At 47.4% G+C, this 20,896-nt stretch overlaps 1 protein-coding gene across 4 annotated transcripts in view; it reads left to right on the top strand.

Moving 5' to 3' along the window:
• Positions 1 to 20,896, top strand: part of gcgra (glucagon receptor a) — a 51,543-nt gene that overhangs the window by 16,449 nt on the left and 14,198 nt on the right. For 2 of the 4 annotated variants that reach the window (XM_088927473.1, XM_088927471.1), the window contains exon 2: positions 20,444 to 20,589. The exons of 1 other annotated variant lie outside the window; for it this stretch is intronic. In XM_088927473.1, coding sequence (XP_088783599.1) covers positions 20,536 to 20,589 — 54 coding nt within the window. In that variant the 5' untranslated portion in view covers positions 20,444 to 20,535. Of the gene's footprint in view, positions 1 to 19,695; positions 20,590 to 20,896 lie in introns of those variants that run through there. One more of the 4 variants, XM_088927472.1, reaches the window with a different exon arrangement.

Here is a 20,896-nt window from a genome sequence, read left to right as displayed (position 1 = left end):
ATCCACCCTCCCAGCTCTGCGCTAATCCCAGTTCCCAGGTGGGACAGGGCTGTTTGAGCCCCGCAGGCTTCTTGACCACTCCACAAATCTGCCAGTAATCCCGCATCACAGGGCTCGGATCAGCAGGAGCGTTCCTGCTCTCGGCCAGCGTGTGGATTTAAAAAACCTGCTAAGAAAACGGGAAAACAAAACAGAATTAGTGATCCGAGCAGAAGCAGCCTTTTGTTTTCCTATTTGAAACCAGTGTCTAAGGCTTATGTGAAAAGGGTGACTAATGTACTATGATACAATTCAGTTTGCTGCAATAGAGGAGGGAACTAGGTAAGAGTGCAGAGGGGAGTGTGATAAGACATTTTTGTAGAAACTATGGCAAAAAGTTGATGTGAATTTCTGTGTGGTAAATGGTTAGAACTGTACAGATACAGCTGCAGTGAGAACAGACAGACCATTTGCAGAAAGACATTGGGGATCAATAAAATGTGTCTGCAGGAGTAGGCCTTGATCATTGCCTTTGAAAGGATTGCTGGGGCACCGAAGCTGACATTAACACTCGGCTGGGCTGCTGTTCCTAATCGGCTACACAAGTGGAAAACCACAGTCCAGGACGAACAAGCACGCACCCTGCGGCTCCTCAGTCTCTCCGCCCCGGAGAGGGAACTGAGAGAGAACGGCCACTGAGAGGAGTGCTTCTTAACCTCCTTTTATCTCCTCTGTCCCAGAAAGCAAAGTAACCAGTGTAGTGAGGGGCGTTTGGCTCTTTAACTGCTCTGCACTGGGAGGCCGTGCTGCTGGGTGAGGAGTGGAGGCCCCTACCAGGAGCTCTCTGTGTGAAGGAGTGGCCTGAGCCCTGCATTGCATCTCTGATTATTTTTAGATCTTTTCCTTTTGTTGTAGATAAAACTGCTTCACTGCTCAGTAGCAGCCAGGTTGTGGCCTGTCTGGTGACGCAAGTGGGGGGCAGATATCTTAACTACTCCAGCCGGTCTGCACGGTCCGTTTTCTAAGAAATCCTTTCAGGAAGGGAGAAGGCATTCTTGTCGAATGGCTAGAGATCTGACTATCTCTAAAAATTCAGTTCCTGAGGTTTCCCAGCACACCACTGACTCCCAGAACAGTTAATGCTTAAAAATCTCCAACTTGCACACCATAACAAACTGAAGGAGCGATTGCTCATGACCGTCATCACTTATAATGCTGCCGGATGTCGAAACCCTCAAACTGAAATAGAAAGCCCTCCACTCTAAAAATACAGTATCTTCCTAAACTAACATAGTCCTGTAATAATAAAGTGATTTAAAAAAATAGGATGATTCAGGAAACAAAGGAATGGCTTTGCAAGATAAAAAATGTTTTTTAATTTCCCTGGTCCTGAACTGCATCCATACTCCATCTTGTTTCAAGGAAAGGACTCCGTCTCTTCTTTTCCACGTACGGTGGACAAGTCTGCCACTTGCGGTCACCTTTATCTGAGAAGAGCAGCAAGGCTGGTGATGAATAGAAAAGGATGAAGACGACCTGTTGACCAGTGCTGGCAGCTGTCTTGTTCTTTGGCCTGAGGGTCTTGCTCATAACCTCCTCAGCCTCCTGTGACAGCTGGGCAAAGCACAGGCTCATCATTCTGAAGAGGCCCAGTGCCAGTATGTACAAGCTCACCTACTGGTGCAGCTGCCCAGCTGGCCTGGCCAGGAGAGGCTCCCAGACCCAGGGCTTGCTAAGGGGCTCGGCTGGGATCTGGGCGCTGCTGACTGCTGCAGCTGGAGCTGCACTGGTGACGGGACACTAAACAAGAACAATGAGAGAGGAAACGGGAGAGATGTTGAATAGGCAGCTTCTGTGAGCACCACAGCACAGCTGGCCTCCACTGTAACATCTACAAGGACAATTTCTGGAAATGAATGTAGCTGAGTTTCAGCAAGAGGTATGATGAGGGGTTTTCAACTTTTAAGTGTTTTTGAATTGACTTTTAATGAAGCTGAATGAGTGAATGATGTAGAGGAGAAGTGAGGGCTCTGGACCTGTAACTGGAAGACTGTGGCTTCGAATCCCAGGTGAGACACTGCTGTTTAGGTGCTTCACCCAAACTGTTCCAGCTAAATACCCAGCTGTATAACTGGGTCATCCACATAAATTACTACAGAATAGGAATAAGTGAAGAGAAGGAAAATATCTCCTTGTCACCAGTTTCCTAACATATCACATGGGGCTTCTGCTTGTCAGCACGTAATAGTAAACTGCAACTGCAAATCTCTCGCAAAATTGTGAGGTGAAAGATGCTCTCTGGGTCAAATGGGGGAGAAACATCTGCAGAAACCTCAAGCTCATTGCATGACCAGGGTGGCGGCTGTGTTGGTGCATCTTCTCAGAAATCCTCCTCTTCTGTCTGAGAGGGCGCCCCTGTGATGTCAGCCTGGGGGCCCAGCTGACAAAGGTGACATCGCTCTCCCCCCCCCCCCCCCCCTTGGGAAACACACAGTGGACCCCCGGAGCTGCTGCACTGTCTGTTCCACCAGGAAGAAGACAAGCACTGCAGGCAACAGAGCTTTCAGCTGCTGTCCTCCCAGGCCCGAATCCCAGAGGATGGTAGATGGCACTGTGCCCCTCCTCCACGTGTGTTAGAGGTCATCCCCGCCGCAGAGGGACGGTTCCACTGCTTTGTTTACATCACAATATTTCCTGTGGATCAAGACCGTGTGGATGTCAGCGTAGACCCAGCTGTCAGATATCAAAAACTTGGAAAGGGAGTTGTTATGAAAAGAGAACTCAGAAAGAACTTCTGCTTTGCCTCGATTGCTTTTTGGATGCTGTTCCTGTTACTGTTTTGGAGTCAAAACTGCAAATGTGGCTTCTGTGAGTGTCTAAAGTTCAGCATGAGAGAATAGTAGGGAGATTTCCAACTGTGTTTTTTGCATCAGAACTTGGCTGTTGTAGAACACGGCGTAGGTGCGAAATATGCTTAAAAATTTCCTGGAATTTTTGTTCTGGGATCTGAAAAGTGAGGCGGTTTTCCGCTTCTCCAGAGTGTTGACAGTTGTCCTGCTGTTGTTCTGGTGATGAGCGTCTTTTCCCTCACTCTCCCCCGCGGCGAGGACAGACAGCCCGTCCTGAGGGAGACAGGAGGACGGCCGAGTGCAGGGCAGGAAGTGATGCGGGGTCAGGGGTTTATCAGAGACGCCCAGAGGGCGGGTGGGAGGTGCCAAGCAGACTGGACATATGGCAGTACTCGAGGATTAGAATGGGCACTGATACACCAGCAGGGTGAAATCAGGCAGGTTTTTCTTACTCTTCCTCATGGACAGGACTGGCGTGTCATGGTCTGATGTGGCTAAGAGAAAGTGTGGGGATATAAATTGGGGATATTTTTCAAATCTTACCAGCCACAGGCTCTTGAAGAAAAGCCAATACCAGGAGCTGAGGGATTCAGGCTTGTTTCTTTCACTAACCTTCCACTGACTCAGCTGTGCAGATAGAATAACACCACAGAGAGCATTCTGCATTCTCCTTTCTGCGTTGTGTTTTATTTTATGCAGACCCAGTCATTGTTCATTGGCATCAGCACAGCTTCTAGCGGTCCAAAAGCATAGTGACATAGTGACTGCACAGCGCAATCTCTGCTGAGGCTTGAGTCTTGTTTGCAGGTGGTTTAGTATTGTATTAGCAAGTGTGTAAGGTTCAGAATTTCAGGTCCTTGACTCAAGTGCAACCCAGCTGGTCGAGAGCACTGACCATAAAAAGTATTATTTAATGTAGACGGTGACATTGTGGTGGAAAAAACGTGTGATTCAGCTAATCAGATGTTTGCATGTAGAGATGAAACAAACGGTTTCTCCTCTGGCTGCTCTCAGGTGAATATTGGACAAGGTGAACCTGCCTGTAGTCACAGAGCTGCACAGCTCTGCTTGGAGGACTATGTCCCCTGGGAGCCACCTCTGCTTAGTGACTTAATTGAGCTGATCATTATCCTAACTGGACAGTTTAACACTTCATGCAAGTCTTCAGCTGTTGGGGATCCTGCAGCTCTGGGGTCACGACCCTGTGATGCAGCGGATGTTGCTGGGGAGGTGCTGACATCTCACAGGGAGGATAGGGCTCAAGGAGGGTCATTAACTCACAGCAACACACAGACAGGCAGAGGCTGAGCCTGGAACAGGAAGCTCCAGTAACCAGCCCCACACCTTGACCGGTACACCACTTAGGCTCATTTTAGCAAATGTCTAAAAACAGGCTTCCTCTGCGAGAGTATGTGGAAAGACCGTCTTCCTCAGCCTTTGCCCTGGCCTCCATTCACAGCCCCTCTGCAGCAGAAGGAAACGGGTCTCCACCCGTGTCTCCGGTCCAGAGAACAGAGGGGCTGCCTCAGTGATTGATGCAGACAGCCCACCTCTGGGCTCAGCGAGGACACTTGTGTACTTCTCTGCATAAATGTTTGTGCGGTTCAGTGGCTCCCATGTCACGTCTGTTTTTCTCCTAGTCCTTTGTTTGTGGTTTCGGCTGTTGACTCCATTAACGATGCAAGAACAGCTAGCCATCATGAGCCCTGCAGCACAGTGGCAGCGCATCCCTGTGGATCTTCCACAGAACAATTCCATCTTTCCATCCCTGATCCGAGGCCAGCTTCTGTTCTAGAACGCAGAGAGCTGGGGTCTTCAGTTGCTTCCCGGAAACTGGCACTGCTCTGAATTAATACGGCATCAAAATTGTCTAGTGTGGTCGCGGGATGCAGCTGTCGATTTCAAGACCACATCTCCTGCAGTTGTGTGGGTTTCTGTGAGCAGAAGTGCAACAGCTTAAATCAGAATTCGGAATTTCATTACAATGTGTTCCTGCAGAAGATGGACAGGTGTTATCTGTGCCAGTCTGCTACGCATCAGGTTTAGCCTGACAGTAATATAAGTCTCGTGACTGTATCCCACTGTCCCTTCCTGGAGGAGCTGGGAGCAGGGGTGTCGGAGTGAGTAGGGTGAAGAAATTTAAAAACTAGACCCCTGTGGATCACGCAGTCTGTGTAAGGCCCTGCAGCGCAGTATTTACACGACTCTGAAGATTTGTGTTTCCAGTGTTTGACGTACTCTTAATGCCTTCACACCCCTCGCCAGAGCGGAGTGGACTGTCTTGCAGCAGGATGAGCAGACCGGGGGTGTTGCAGTTCTGCTGTAGGGTTGAGGGTGCAGTGGAGACAGGGCAGTAACCATGAGGGTGAGGGGCGGGAACGGCGGTGATTCTGGAAAAGCACAGAACTTGACCAAATGAGTTTCCTAAACCATGTAGAGTATTAATCAGCAAGGAGAGAGGGAGCTGCTATTCCTGGCACTGTCTGCGCTCGGGCTCCCTCTCTCTCCTCGGCCCTCACCAGGCTCACTCAGCTGACATTTCACTGAATAACTTACCGCCGTTAATATGGCCACAGAGCTGTGTCATTCTTCATGACGGTTTCAGCTCTTTTTTTTAACTTGCGAGACAGTCACAAAGGGGAAAATGACAGGCTTCGTTTCAGTAACCCAGGGGCACAGACACTTCGCTAGGGTGTGTGGATGCAGTATTTGCTCTGAGATTTACTACTTTGCCCTGGTATCTGCCAAGCTCACAGCTGGCAGTGCCACAGTTGGATTGAGGAATGGCAGTCTGTCTCATTTAGATCTCGTTGCTGAGCCTACTCCAGTGAGGAGGGAGCCAGGCTGTGTGTCAGTCAGGTTCATGTTCTGATCCCACTAGGTGAATCGATGCTATCATACACAGTACCAGATGTACATGAGAGAGATGCACATTTGGAGTGTAAGATTTGATTGTGCAGAGAAATTTTCACTATTTAAAATGTATGTATTTCAATTAATTTTATTGATTTACCTTTCTCTAAAATATAATCAAGATCACAATGTGTTCATACATGCAAAAAAAGAATTTGGAGGCAACATACTGTATCTGAAACAGCCTTGCATGCCATGTAATATACAGGTACATGCCCCACATGAACAAACATGGTCCCTGTTAAAAGAGAGTTAAAGCACAATTTCAGTCAGATCTCGGTTTAGTGGCACATTACAACCACAGTGAAAGGGTGTTCACAGGAGTTTACTAGTGATTCTACTTTATGGCCATGAGTGTAAGTGATCCTTAAGAAATGCACACGTGTGTTTACACCGATCTACTCAAAATAAAATGCCAGGGCTGAAATATTGTGCAGCTGGTGTGTGTTCCTCAGTCTGCCAGGTCAGACCTGACTTGCACTGCTCTACAATAAGCGCATGGTATAAAACAACACAACAGGTGTTGCAATGGTAGCATAGTGTGTGTGTCCCAGCCAGAGGTCCTGTACCATTGTACAGTGTACATTGTACCCTGTATATCCTTTAACACCATGGCAAAGGCTAACCCAGCACTTCTTAGGCTTTGACTTGGTTTGATTTATTGTTTTATCACCGTAAATCCATTAATTCTCCATTCTCCCTCCTGTTTCCTGAATTATAGACATTGAAAGTTGCCTCCTCTATCCTCTTATCAGGCTCTGAGTCTATTAAGAGGCAGGTAAATTAATAAATGACTGATGAAGACTTTGGTATTGGCCTCTTGGCACTTGCTGATAATAAAGAGCTACTTACTGCCATCACTCATCCATTCATGATAGATCTGAGTTTATATTGATTTAAAATAAATATGGTGTTTTGATCCCATGCTGCTGCCCTGCAGCAGTAGATCCCTGGTATGTGAAGTTAGGCATGAAGCCTGACCTTGGTGGGTATTCTCTCTCTCGCTATGTGTTTGTGCTCTGTTGCCAGATGCCCACGCTGTCACACTTGATATACAGTGGGGGTGTCACACACCTATTCATCAGCCTCACCCCAATCCTGGCTCCAGCCTTGAGTCAAGCCTGGTGTGTGCAGACTGTGGAGATGTTGGGCCACCCTTGTAGAGTCTGCAGAGGGAGGAATCCGATATCGACACAGATGAAAGCGCACACACTTAAAAAAAACAAAGAGGAACGTGCATAAATATAGAGATCCCATTCAGAGACACACAGCTTGATGCCTGAGGCTGACTCTTCAGTTATCTGCTTTTCCTCCGCTAATAGCTCTTTTTAATAACGGTGATTAAAATCACAAAGATATTGACTCTGACTAACGAGGACCTCGTTTGGATGTCTTTATTATTAATGAGCGCAGTAAAGAAGTGTTTAGCAGCTGACTGAGCCTCTACATGCTGAGCTCCTCTGGCGATTAATGAAGCTGTTGAAAAGGCTGTGTGATCACTAACATCATGCAAATGATTTCAAACATTTGCTTTGTTTGTTTTCCTAATACAGCAAATAAATAATGGGAACTTGCCAAAAAGTCAAAAGGGTGGTGTCTTGCAAATTCCAGTTGTTTTGCCATGACTGTTTCCCTACTCAGTAAGGAAGATTAGATATCGAACCATGGAGCATTTGAATATAACAATCATGCCTGTATCTGAACACCTAAGAGCTCACAAAGGCCAGGGCAGCAGATATCCTTCTCCTTTCCAAATGGAAAAGCCACAGAGGTGGAAAACCTTTGTTTCCATTATCAGTCCATTAATGGACCTTACTGGGCACGCCAGCATCTCAACAGCATCTCAATGCAGAAGAACGTAAACAAAGCTATCCACAGACACAGTTGAATATTAACTAGTCCTCTTCACTGCATTAAAATGAAGACTTGATGAACAAACAGTACGTGTTACACTTATCTACCCTTTTGATTAACAGCCCAGCATTAACCTGTCATCGGGGTGCTGCCCTTTATCTGATCCTGCTTTGCATGCCGTCTCTCTGCTCTGGAAATACCTGCAGATCTGCATTACAGAGGCAGGCAGCTACACCTTGAGGATTAGTGTTGAGGTGTGCTCTTATCAGCATTAGGTAAATGAATGGGAGAGACTTTGCATCCTGCTTTGGTCAGAAATGGAAGACAAGGCCCAGCAGTAGACTGGTGATGTGGAAGAAGAGTTGACTTGTTTCACAGGGACATCTGTCTGGTTAAGAGCAAGATGTATTTCCTGCTCCTGCACTGAAATCAGCCCCAGCAGACCTTGCAATGTCCGGACTGGGATTCTCCCACACAGCGACACAGCTGTCCGAGATCCACTGGCACTGGAGGGGTCTTCAGTGCCACAGTGTGAGCAAGAGCCCAACTGCTCCTGCAGTGAACGTTCTGCTGCAGCCCTGCAGGGCTCCTGGTGGAGCAGAGACTGTGGGCGTCTGCGCCAGGGGCACGTGGGCATGGTCCTCCTGTCTCCTGCTGAACAGGCCGGGCTGCTGGGTCCACTGGCAGACTTGTTAAGTACACACAGTCTACAAAGCCAAGGGGGACGCGGCTGACAAGTGCACAGTTTAAAAAAAACAAATTCAAGGAATACAAAGAGATTTAGATCAGACATTAAAATTGGGCGGAAGCGTCACTGCAGAAATAAACTAAAATAAGATCTGCCTTGCGGCCACTGGAGTCCAGAGCTCCTCAAAGCACAGCTGCCATTGACAAGGAGCGTCCCTGGGTCTGACAGCTCCAGTCGTCTCGCCTCACACCAAGATCACCTCAGGAGACGCGAGAGGGTCTTTCACTTCTGAAGACGGGCAAAGTTGTGACTTAAACATTGACTTACTTTACAATGGCTCTGATTGCCCCAAGTGGTGGCAAAGCACTCTTCCCAACATTTGAGCCGGTCCAGGAGGATTCTCTCCTGCAGAAAAACATCCATTCAAGCTGACAGATGCTGAAAATCATGGAAGCAAAGTGGTCTGTGAAGAGGGGTACGCAGCAGTAACACGGCGTCTTCACGGCCAGGACTCCCAGCACGCAGGCCCAGCTTCCTCCTCTCCGGACCGGAGCACAAGTGCGATGAGGGCACACTGATCATTTTCTCAAAAAACAAATGACTAACACGCCCTATTAAAGTGCTCTACAGAGAGTGAGCTCTTCGCCATGTGGCATTATTTTGTATGTACCAGGAGCCCACCTGGCTCAGCTGCTCTGTTGAGCTGTTAAACTGAGGATCTCCTCCAGAGATACAGGAAAACAGCGCTTGTTCCAGACACCCCTCGTTTATAAACCCCCTTGGTTTATAAAAGTGCCTCTTATTTTCAGACCTACAGTAAATGCTCTTGAACTGCACTTTATTTCAACAGTGTGTGTCATGGCTTCCTGTATCTCTGTGTTTTAACACCTAGCATCCACCACTTCCCCACACGCACACCCCACACACACACAGCCCAGGACTCACTCAGCATAGACGCAGTGCAGAGTAATGAGTCGCTCACCTGCTGGGTCTTCTGTAGGGAGCTGATAGCTGAGCGGACTGAGTGGGTGGGCTGGCAATTGAGAGCAGCGTGAGACCGTTAAGTTTTTTATGTTCTCATATCGGTTTGGTTTTCAACTTCAGGGATTCTATTAATTCACAGAGACAGTCGTGTAGTCAGGTGGCTGCAATCAAAAAAGTCTGAACAGGGAGACAAGCAGCTGAGGCTCAGCAGGGAGAAGCGCTCCTGGTGTGGGCAGACTCCTCTGTGCAGAGATACAGAATACGAGCCGGAGGGAACGTTTGCTGTTCTGTCCTGTAGTTTTACTGTGCTTGCACCACAAATTTACTTCGCTTTGTCACGGTTCTCCAAGATCATCCAGTACTTGTTTTCGTCTTCGGGCTGCTGTCACACCTCCAGTGTGCCTTCCTGCACATTGCACGTTCACTGCCCTGTGTGTTGTTCAGCCCTACTCTCTGTCGAGTTGCAGTGAGAGAATAGTCCTCAGTCCTCAGGAGCTCTGAGGGAATGCTGAGCCTGTTGTTTCTGTCCCTCCTGCGGTGGTTCTGCAGAATTCTGGAAGCAGCACCTGCTGTCACACAGTACATGGGGGGCGACTGTAAAAACCGCATCGGAGCTGAGTTGAGTTGGCAGGTTCCATTGTAATTTCATTTCACCTGCTATTTTCTCTGCGCCGTTTGCTGCGGAGAGCAACAGTTCATCATTGCTTGACAGGAACTTTTCACCTAATACCCGGAACATAAGGAAAAAGCTCTATTGTCATTATAAATGAAAAAAATATTAAATTGCCTTTGTATAGCACTCTTAATCCCAAAGGATCTCCAGGTGGACCTCACCCACCCTGAAGTGCAGCCCCGCCCGGGCATACAGCAGCCCCACTGCACAGCAGAGCAGGGGGGGAGAGAGAAGCTGAATTAGGGGGGACGTTTAGAGAGGCCAGATTGTGCAGAGCTGGCGTGGTATTTAGCCAGGACACCAGGCTAACACCCTTACTCTTACAAACAGTGCTCAGGGATTTTTAATGATCAAGAAGTTGGGACATTGGTGTAATGTCAGGTTGCTTTAAGACGGCACCTCTAACAGCACAGTGTTCTTGGTCATCATACTGGTGCATTGGATTGGAAACTCTTGTCCAGAGGGATGGTCATCACGTACTGGTCCACCGACACCACTCACAGCAGCCACCCAGTTTCCCTGACCAGGCCCAGCCCTGCTGAGGAGACATTCTGCAAGCTGGCAACGCTACTTCTGTGTTACACAGGTGCAGGGAACAGTTCATCTTGCACATCCTGTTGCTCCTAATTGATCTCCAGTTCATGTCCAGCAGCTTCTAGGAGAGACTCGGTTGTTCCAGACAGGGAGGTATGGAGCTCTGTGCTCTGTCCTGAGCCTCCTGGCTCGCCCCTGGTGTGGGATTTTAACACAGACAGCAGTCACTAAAAGCCAGAATCTGCCCCGTGTAAGGACTGTCCCAGTGCCTGGGGTCAGAGTGCCCTGTCTTATCGCCTCCCGGAGTCTCAACTGAGCTCCCCCATGTGGGAGTTGGTGGGACTGGCTGCAGCTGATACAGGAGCAGCAGAAAGAGAAGAGACTCCCTGCAGTGCAGTAGTGTGGTCCAGGTTGGGCTTTACGCTCAGAAGCCCACTATGCAAACTTTACTGCTGAAAGAGAAGAAATGTTTACAATACAAACCTCATGCTAACTCCTCTCCTGTCCATGCAGATTTACCCCACTGAAGATCGGAAAACCCCCAGTGCCTGGTGTTGTCTTTCATGTCATTCGCTTGGTTAAACCTGAAATGGCTCAAACTGCTGTGTGGGGAAAGTCTGATTTCTATTCCTGCTCTTTTCATTAACTAACATTCTCCCTCCATTGGTGATCTGGTCCGCATCTCTTCTGTATGCAGTCAGGCATCTATAGTGCCACTTCTGGTATAATGTCCGAGTTTTTCATTCAAGACATTGACTCTCAGCCAGAGAAAGAATTAACTACTTGACAATAAGATCTGCCTTAATTAGCAAGTCCTTCACCTGCTTCATCAGCACTCCATGAAAACACTGTCACTCACTGCTGTCACAACACTGACCACACTCTCTGACTGCCTGAGCTTAATTTCTCAACACATTACTCTTCGATTGAAGAGTCATTCACACCCCGTCTGTCCTTGAGTACTAGAAGTTGTAATGGGTAGACCTTTCACAATTGACTGCTGTTTTTAAAATGTTTTTTTTCCCTTTCTCCTTCTTTAGCACCAACATGGCAAATTACCTGATCTGTTGAGTGAAAATTACCCATTAGAAAATTTGAGCTGAGTTCCGATATTTTGCAATTAACTCGGAGATTCAGAATCTAAATTCATTATCTCTGTCCTCATCAGCGCTGTCGACCTCTCAATGACTGAATGGTGACGACCTCTGTGACATCTCAGGGCCACAGAGGTGTGTGTTTTCTGTTGCTAATGACAGCCTTGGCTAATTGGGGAGATCATCAACAGATCCATTATTTAATTAGCTTACCTGCAGGCGTGAGCCCTAGAATAGCTCCCCTAATGTAATTGCAGCCAAAAAGAGGCCTTGATGGTGGGCTGACCTTCACCCTGGGTCTGTCTCTCTCTGCTGGTAATTTGTGAAAGGCCTTTCGAAAACAGTAATTACACCTTTTAACACTGAGTTTGGGAGATAGCTCCACCAGGAGGGACACAGCTTTACAGCCCAGATGTCAGCTATTTAGCTAAACAACTGAATTAGTTTTAAGATAAATGGTTAATTGGGAAACTGTAGATGCTGATTATCTGGTCATAGGGGAAGTGGGGAAATTTCAAGCCCTCCAAGATCTTCTTAAAATTAAAATGTACTACAAAATAAATGGACAAGCCAAATAATAGTGCAAATACATTTTTTCTGAACTGTGTTTGTCAGATTGAACTCCTCTGTGCGCTCAGTACTGCCGGTATGTCCCTGACGGAAATAGAGAAAATCAAGGAGATTCCCAAAACTGGAAAATGAGTCAGAGCCTCAAGGGGTCTGTGGAAGAGGGCAGTTCAGTGTGTTTGGGGGATGTTTCTTCCTGGTAAAGCTAGGTTTTGGAGAGAGTAAACCTAAACGTCTCTTTCCTTTTCTCTTCCTTTTGAATTTGTGGCCCTGTCCTCTATTCACCATTCCAGGTCAGAACGACTGACAATAATTCAGTTCTCATTTCCTCTTATTGAGTTATATTGTCTGGTGTCTCGCAGTGACTCTGCTCTAATGGTTGACTCCCAGCTTTAGATGACTAGTACTAGACAGGTGCTTTGTGTGGACCTGACAGAAGCCTCAAGATTTGATGCAAGCTCCTAATGCTCAGTTCTCTTATTTTCATAAAACCCTTTTCTGGAATGCAAGAGCCTGTGAGCGAGTGGTTAAGAAGGTCTTATGAAGGCAGAACTATAAAGGGGTCTTGTTTGAAATGCAGAATTACTGACTAACGCTAATGTGGCTTAATCACTCAAGGGAGAGAGAGGAGGCTTCTGTGTGGGGCTTAATCTAGAGTAAGACCTTAGAGACGGTGTAGCCAAGTCTGAGTCTGGACCAGTATTGTGCAGGGAGATGTGTTAAAACACCCTAGTGTAGAGGAATACATGACATTTCTGAATAGCTATCAGAAGAGACCAGATTTGTCAAAAAAAATTTTATCAGAATCCTTGGTGCTGCTGGTGTTTTAAATAATTTGTAGGAGGCTGTGTTCTCTCAGTACAGAGTCTAGGTAATGGTGTGTGTGTCTGTCTTATCAAACTGCACCCCAGCCTCCATCTCCAGTCATTCAGTTGCAAAAGGCAGCAAAGTTTATTAATGTCTCAGAATAGTGTTGCTGTTTGAAAACAGAATCATACAACAGCAAAAAGGAAAACTGTGTGAATTTGGTTCAGCTCTGCAAGCGTCCTTCAGACTGCATGGGCGGTGATCTGCTCCAGACCGTGGTACAGCTGCGAGTCTCCCTGCTGAGGGCCAGCACAGTCCAGTCCGTCAGTCCAGCCCTCAGGTGGAGCTGGTTGTGACACTGATCTCTGCTTCACATGGTTACAAATTTTACACTTCAATGACTGCTAACCTGCAGCTCAACCAGCAGATCTTGTGTGAGAGAGTTAAATGAGCCCTATGAAGACTGATTTGAGTTGTGCAACACTGCTTCTTCTTGTAGAGTCTTGCAGAATGCCTCATGTCAGTATGCCGTGACACACGATGTGCTTTTTATCGCTGTTTGCAAACAAACAAAAAACATTCCTGAATATGACCACGATCTTATCAGCATCAGCGAGCTTGTAGCGTGGTTTGTTTAGTCAAAGCTGAAGAGTGTCTGTGCTTTCATGACACTATGTGCTGCAAGCCAGCTTGTCCAGCCCTTGCAGAGGGACTTGTTGCAGTCCTTCTCTCAGGGGGCAGGGGCTGAGCCAGTGGTTTGCTGTGTTGCTGTTGCTGTGTTTGCAAGACAAGGTGCAGAAAGGAGCCTGGTTTGAGACACTGCACAGTCTCTCACATCCCAGCTCAGCGTCTGTGGATGTCAGGCCTGTTTGTACAAGAGATGGCAAAACCTGAACTCTGTTTCACCTCCCGCTTGGAGCCAAGCCTCTGTGGAGTGCTGCTGTCTGCTGTCACCTGACAGTGCATTGTGTCCTTTTCACTGGTCCATGAGCACAGCAGCAAATCAGTGACAGCCTCTCTGGCCTCAGCCCTCATAAGAAATCAGTGACGCTGTAAAGGTAGCTAATTTTAGAGTTCCTAGAAACTAGTTGACCAGTTTCTTTTTAGGACTGCTGTTGTTTTTTGGAATTTTCTAGGCCCATAGACAAGCAAAGAAGGGGAAAGCAGTGGTTTATCAGTGGCAAACCCAAAAGCTGCAGTGATCCAGGGGCTCCAGTTCAGTTTCAACCCAGGTCCCATCACCTGCCCTCTCCAGCACAGTCCTGGTCATTCCCAAGAGCAGCCCTGTAACAGCTGCACTGTGGGCCTGGGGGGTCAGAGGTGTAGCTATCGCCCCCCACACACCCTCAGCTCCGCTGAGGTGCTTCTCTTGACATCCTTGACAGCCGTAGTCAAGCGCTCCAGCACTCATTACTGAGACAGTCTACTCTACAGCCCCAGACTGCAGTGAACCTATACACCGCTGTCCAGCTTTTCTGGAGACCAGGTCTCACTGAGTGTTTAAACAAAGTAAACAAGATGAACACGGTGTTTTTTTTAACCCATAAACTAAGTCATTAAAAATATCCTGGGACAGAAGAGGACCTGAGTGCCTATGGCACTGGAAAGGCGGGAGAGTTTCAGGCCCTGGTATGTTTCTCTCCATCAGGATCCTGCAGGGACACTGGTCCCTCCTGGTTCATCTGCTGTGTCAGGATCCTGCGCCCATCGGTCCAAACTCCATGACTCTGACCCCAGATCACAGGATGATCCCCTTGACTTCTGCGTCTGTTACTAACAAGGCATAAAACTACTTCTCTTGGGAACACAAGCTGTCAGAGGTCATCCAATGGGGAAATTAATCACAGGAAAATGACCGTGAAACACTCACATGCATCTAATAATGAGCTCAGCTTGCAGACTTCAGATGGACCTCTAAGGCCCTGTGCTAAGCAAAGTGCAATAAAGCCTCATGAAACTATGGTAAGAGCACAGGGGCGGCACTAACCCTTGGAAGCAACGTGGGACAAGTATGACAAATGTGTGGCATGAGCTCAGACAAACCACAGGGAAATCCTCTGCCATTTCAAAGCTCTCAGTGCCAGGACTGTCATACTGTAGTATCTGTACCTCTGCTGTCAGGCTGCGAGGAGAGAGGAAATGCCTGAAGGTGCATTAAACTCCCATCTAAGCTCAGTGCTTAGCAGCAGGTGCCTGGGGCATGCCAGCCAATGGCGTAGCTGAAGCTGACTGAGAAATGTCAGGAAACAGCCTGTTGAAGTTCTTCCACTGATTAATGACTAAGAAAAACTGTGGTTAAGATGATCCCTCTTCTGTGCAATTTGTCTTATTTTCTAACATTAATAAAGGGGTTTGAATACTTAAATCAGTTTTCTCTGTTCAAGACTAAAGAGATTTGGTCCTTGTGGTGTAGGGCATTTTCAGTAGCCCAGGAATGTAAGAGATAAGATAAGATCACTTTATTGGCCATGTAAAATTTCTTGAATTAGGAATTTGTCTTTTCGCAGACCCCAGCTTGCTCTCCATGAGACACACAGACAGGGAGAGAAGCTGAGGGTCAGCCATTTATACAGTGCCCCTGGAGCAGTTGAGGTTAAGGGCCTTGCTTAGGGGCCCAACAGAGTAGGATTCCTCAGCCGGCTGTGGGACAAGAACCGGCAACCTTCCAGCCACAGAGCCACCGCACCATATCTAGTTGATGTTCACTGGACTGATTCCAGAGCAGCAGTATCTTGTTTATTTTACATGCAACACCTCATATTGTACACGGTATTCTAAATGAGATCAAGTTCCTGTGCCTGGATGGTCTTTAAACCTCTTCGGAACACTGAGCAGCAGGTAACTCACTGCCACAACAGTGGTTCCAGTTACATCATGATCACCTGCTATTTCTTCCCAATTCCACAACAACACAGGTTGTTGCCTCTGGATTCCACATGCACATCGCAGTGCGCAGAGGTGGGGAGTGAGGGACAGTTCCCAGAATCTCTTGGCCCTCCAGACACTGCACAGGAGGAAACCATCCTGGGCCTGGGAGCACAGCAGCACTAATATAAACTGCTGAGGATTGCCAGGGCTTCCGAACTGCTGCACTGACACCTAAGCAAGAGCAACAGCTGTTGTGTTTGGACTGAGTTAACACAGCCAAGTCTATCTCAGCAGTGACCCTCTGTGGCCTCCAGATGTGAGATATTAGGTAAACAGTGCTCTGTATCGTCATCATTATTCAAACAGATATACATCTTGTTCCCGTTCAGCAGGCCCCGTTAGTCAGCTGTGTGCAGCCTGTTCTACAAGGGCATGCATAGGAAGGACCAAGAGGGACTCAGGATTGCCTGCTTTTCCAGAAGGCCCTTCTGTCAGTTTTTGCCATCGGTGGATCTGCCCTGCATTCCGGTGAGACATGGCAGGAACACAAGGCAGACAACAGGGAAACAGGCTCAGCTGCATTGGTAATTAGTGGGGCAGTCAGTGTCCCATTGGTCTCCCAGTGGGGTGCCTGCAAGCCCTGGCTGTTTCGTGAAAGCTGATATAATAAAGCAGGGCAGATCTGCTCGGGACAGCCCTCTGCTGCATTGTTTTTGTACAGTTCAGCTCCTCCTGATCTTGCTTAAAGTAGCGTAACAGGTGTCACTAACAAGCTCAGACGCTGTAGCTGTGCCAAGCTGGACCACACTGAGCACAGCACAGGGGGGAGATGGCCTGGCTGTCACGGACAGCAGGGGACAGTTCTGCACTTGTCTCTCATGGAGACGCTTTGCAGTTTGGAAGTGCTGCTAGTACCTCACAGAACATAAACTGGGAATCAGACTCTGCTTTCATATAGATATATTATGTACAATGAGCATCTTGTGGATAACAATTACAATAATTAGAACTTTAATTAAAGAAAGTCTGGAGGTAAGCATCTTTTTAGCCCAAACTCCTGTCCCCTTTCCAGGCTGCATGAGCACAGTCACCCAGCCGCCTCCTGTTCCTGGACCAGCAGCCCCAATGTGGAGACGAGCAGATCGATCTCTTACTGCTCCACAGTCCTGCTGCAGGTCAGCCCATCAGGGCTAGGGCAGCAGTAAGGAGAGCACTTGATGGTTGAGTTGTGGGTTAGGGATTTCATTTAGGCCTAGAGGAAGTGCAAGGTGAGGTCTGTGGGTTCAGGTTGTGGTTTTAGGGTTCAGGACAATGGTGAGACTTAGATTTAGGGGTGTTTAGAATTCCAGTTAGGATAAGAAGTTACAATTTGGAGTTCAAACTCAGATAAGTTCAAATTAGGTTTAAGGTTAAGCATGTATAACCTTAGCATCGCAGGTACTACAGATGAGTATTCAGTTAGTTTAGTAGGTTAATTGTGCAAATCAGTAGCATGGAGAAGACCACCCCTCAAGAGGGCAGCCGCACTGAGACAGGCGTATGGGTTTGGGTATACAGTAGCAGAGCCTCTCCCACCCAGCTCGTGCCTCCAGTCCTCCACCTTGCGCCCCAGGCCCCACTTAACAAGACGGCATGCCAGCCTCTTTCCCAGCATTCTCAGCTGGCAGGAAGGGTTAAACCTTTATCTCTCCTTCCCCAGTGCGGAGAGTGTGGAGGGGTCTGGTTAGTGATTGCACTCTGGCCAGAGCCTGCACCTGCCCACCACGCCAGCGGGACACTCCACTGGCCAGTCCCTGTGGCCGGCTCTGTGTGTGTCATGGGCCCTGTGGTGCAGAGCTGCAGCTGTACTAGATAGCCGTTCACTCATGAGAGGGTAGGAATGACCCTGAGTGAGGTGGTAAACAGTTAAACTGAGTCACAGCTGCATGGGTTTCTCTCTGTGTGAAAAGGGGTTAAAGGTACTTTACATGCACTCCTGCTTTCGGCTTTTATTTATTGGTGAAAATCAGCCTACAGTCATGTCTAATTCTAATGGTGAGTTTCGTCTTGTTTACTTTATTAGAAGAACTTGACTACTAAAATACAGGAATGTTGACTTGACAGCCTCTGCAGGAGCAGAGCTTGGACCTGTGACCAGCAGGCAGGGGCTAAAGCAGCACCTCTGCTGGCCAGTCCGCGCCTGGAGCCTCTGTCCTGCAGTTTGCATTAGTCTACATTACCAGTACTGTGACACTGTGCAAGTCCCTTGAGCAAATGGATTAACTGGCTGGCATATTAGCATGGTTTATAAATGGATTTCATATGCCTTGAAATTTCAGGCTTGTAACACAATGCAGTTTGTTTCACAGTGCGTTATGCACCATTAATAACAGTTAAAGAGGTATTTTCATATCCCTCTGCTGTTCTCAAAGCTGATGTACTGAACTGGTGCTTGGAGTCCCAAAAACCTGAAAAGTGAAACATGCTGTGGATTTCTCTAGTATTCTGTGTTTTAGACTTTCCCAGCTTAAGCTTAGCTCCAGATATGAGGGTCTACAGCTGTTTTCAACTCTACCTTTTTTTATATAAAAAATCTTTGCCAAGAGACTGGAACAGAATGGAATTTGAAACGTTTTAGCCAAAAATGTTTCCATGGTAAAGGTGTTTTTTGCAGAAACGTTTCAGATTTCGTTCCGTTCTCCGACTTCGGCCGGGAACAGGACTGGGACTCCGGCGATGTGGACTTGACTCCCAGGTAAGAGGGGATCACAGGGGGAGAAGGACCTGTGGGGCTCAGGCACATAGCTGGAGGGGTGCTGGCCACACACTGGGCATCTCCCATTGAGGCAGCTTGGGAATGAGACTCTGAAGCTCTCAGGCTACAAATCATGAAAGTACTGGAATGCCTTTAACAGCGTCTTCAGTGTGGGAAACCTCTGAAATTCAGAGAAGTCGCTCCCTCTTCTCCCATAGGGTTTCCAGGGGGTTTCTCTTGTCATGCTGTGCACGTTGCTGCAGAGAGTCCAGACTGCGGCTGCTGGGCACTGCCTTGACTTCGGCAGCTACACCGGGACACTGGGAGACTCTGAGCCACCCCTCTGCTCTCATCTGCTGAGAAACCATAGTCAATTAGCAAGGACCAAGATTTAATTAAAATAATGGATTAAGACATCTACAATAATTCATTGATGTGAACAAATCGTTTAGCTTATAGATCACTTTCTGTGAGAAGGAAGCATGCTGTGGTTTGTACTTGTAAACATTTTGAATCCAGTAACAAAGAACTAGAATACACTGTATGTCATGGCCTGATCCCTTAGCATTATCATATATTGATACCATATATGGATAATCAATAATAATGATGACTTTCTTATCTCACAGCTTGCTCGCGTGTGCTTAGCTACTGTGGGGGCAGTTCTTTGCCTTGATTGGATGACTGGAGAATTTGAAGTGGCTGTGGTGTTTGCATGCTTGAGGGGGTTTTAAACAAACAAGCATGTCTCTAGATATCTGCTCCCGATATCTATTAATATTCCTGCCCTTCGCTCTCACACACTCGCTTCCTTGAGAAACATGTTTACTACTTCAGAATGTTTTGAGCCAAACAGAGTCTGTCCACAGACAGGCCCAGAGGAGTCTCAAAGCCTCTAGGTTTTGGTCTATTGAGAGAACAGTTCTCCATCTTTAAGAAAGTTCCAAATGTCCAATTTTACAATATGTTATTCTTAAGAAGAAAGTGACAACCATTAAAATGCAGTGAGAATGTTTTACTTGGAAACCGGTCAAGTTAAATCAAGGCGTTGATGCTCTGTGTTTGTGATGTTTGTGCTCTGGTGGGAGATTAGGCTATGTGGGACAGAGCAGTATGGATCTGTACAAAAGGCTTAGATATTCCGCATCTATCTCCTCTTTTCACTCAGTTTTTCCTTCTTATGCAGAAACACAATTTAGCATTAATCTTCTCTTGAAATTATAGACAATTCGTTTTAAGATGTTAATCTTGACACATCTCTGTTTTGTTGTACAAAATGCAGCCTTTCAACTTTATGGGTTTATATTGAGAAGCAGTGATGTTAATGATAATGAACACCTGGCAATGAGTCAGTTAGACGTAACTGATAAATGTGCTGGACTAGTGACTGGATTGCTGTGCTCTGTCTTTTTTAAGATTGTGATCAATATGAACTAAAGATAAACTTGGTTTCCTCTCATTCAAGCTGAGCCATGTTAGCAATAATGAAAGGGCTAGTACTAATGGAGGCTACTAATGGAGGTTAATTGTTGGTGGTACTAGGATGTAAGGCATTAGTGGACCAGTAGGAGGTGCTCTTTTCTCCAGATCACTCACTCTGAAGTACAGACCAGGCATGGTGTCATGGTACAATATGCTTTAGAAGGTGACTCTTGTTTTGCAAGGGACTTTAAAACTTCCCACATGATCCATGAGTGTTGACCCCAGGGCCTGGACCAGACACATCTCACCTTAGTCTGAGCCCTGCTCCTCCTCTCCTCTCCCATGTCAGCAGGACTCAGCTCATTCCCTAAGGAGAAGTGAACGCCTGCACTGTGATGGAGCTGCTCTTTGCATCAGCGCTTCTGTCTGCCTGAGCTGATGGTGACGCTGTTGCGTGTTGTGCCTTGTTGTGTGCAGGGCAAGCAGTGAGCCCCAGTGAAGCCCCCCTATGAGCTGACTGCCTCGACAGTGCTACCCCTCGCTCCCAGCTTCAGAAGCAGGACTAAGGGATGTCACAGGCCTTCCTCCTCCTAACTCTGCTCATTTTCTCCACCAGCATTCAGGTGAGCAGACAGCAGTGCAGTGGATGTCTAACATAGTTGAAGCACTGAGTTTTCTTAATGAATATATGCAGGTCTGGTGGGAATGATGTTAGTGCTGTTATTAGCCATCTGTTGGGACTAGAGGCAGGAGTCAGGGCTATACAGTCTCCTCACAGGCCCCTCTGGCAGTAGCCCTGACCAGCACAATGAAGCTCCTCCTGAGAGGCTTGCAGGTCACTGACAGCACAGTGAGGCCCAGAGACTGGCTCACTTCAGTATGCCAGACTCAATCTGGCAGGTCAGGCCCAGGCCAGCGGCCCTGTTAGCC

The sequence above is a fragment of the Atractosteus spatula genome, chromosome 11, assembly GCF_055471065.1.
Source record: "Atractosteus spatula isolate fAtrSpa1 chromosome 11, fAtrSpa1.hap1, whole genome shotgun sequence".
Taxonomy (NCBI): domain Eukaryota; kingdom Metazoa; phylum Chordata; class Actinopteri; order Semionotiformes; family Lepisosteidae; genus Atractosteus; species Atractosteus spatula.
This window is presented reverse-complemented; position numbering and strand designations above follow the sequence as displayed.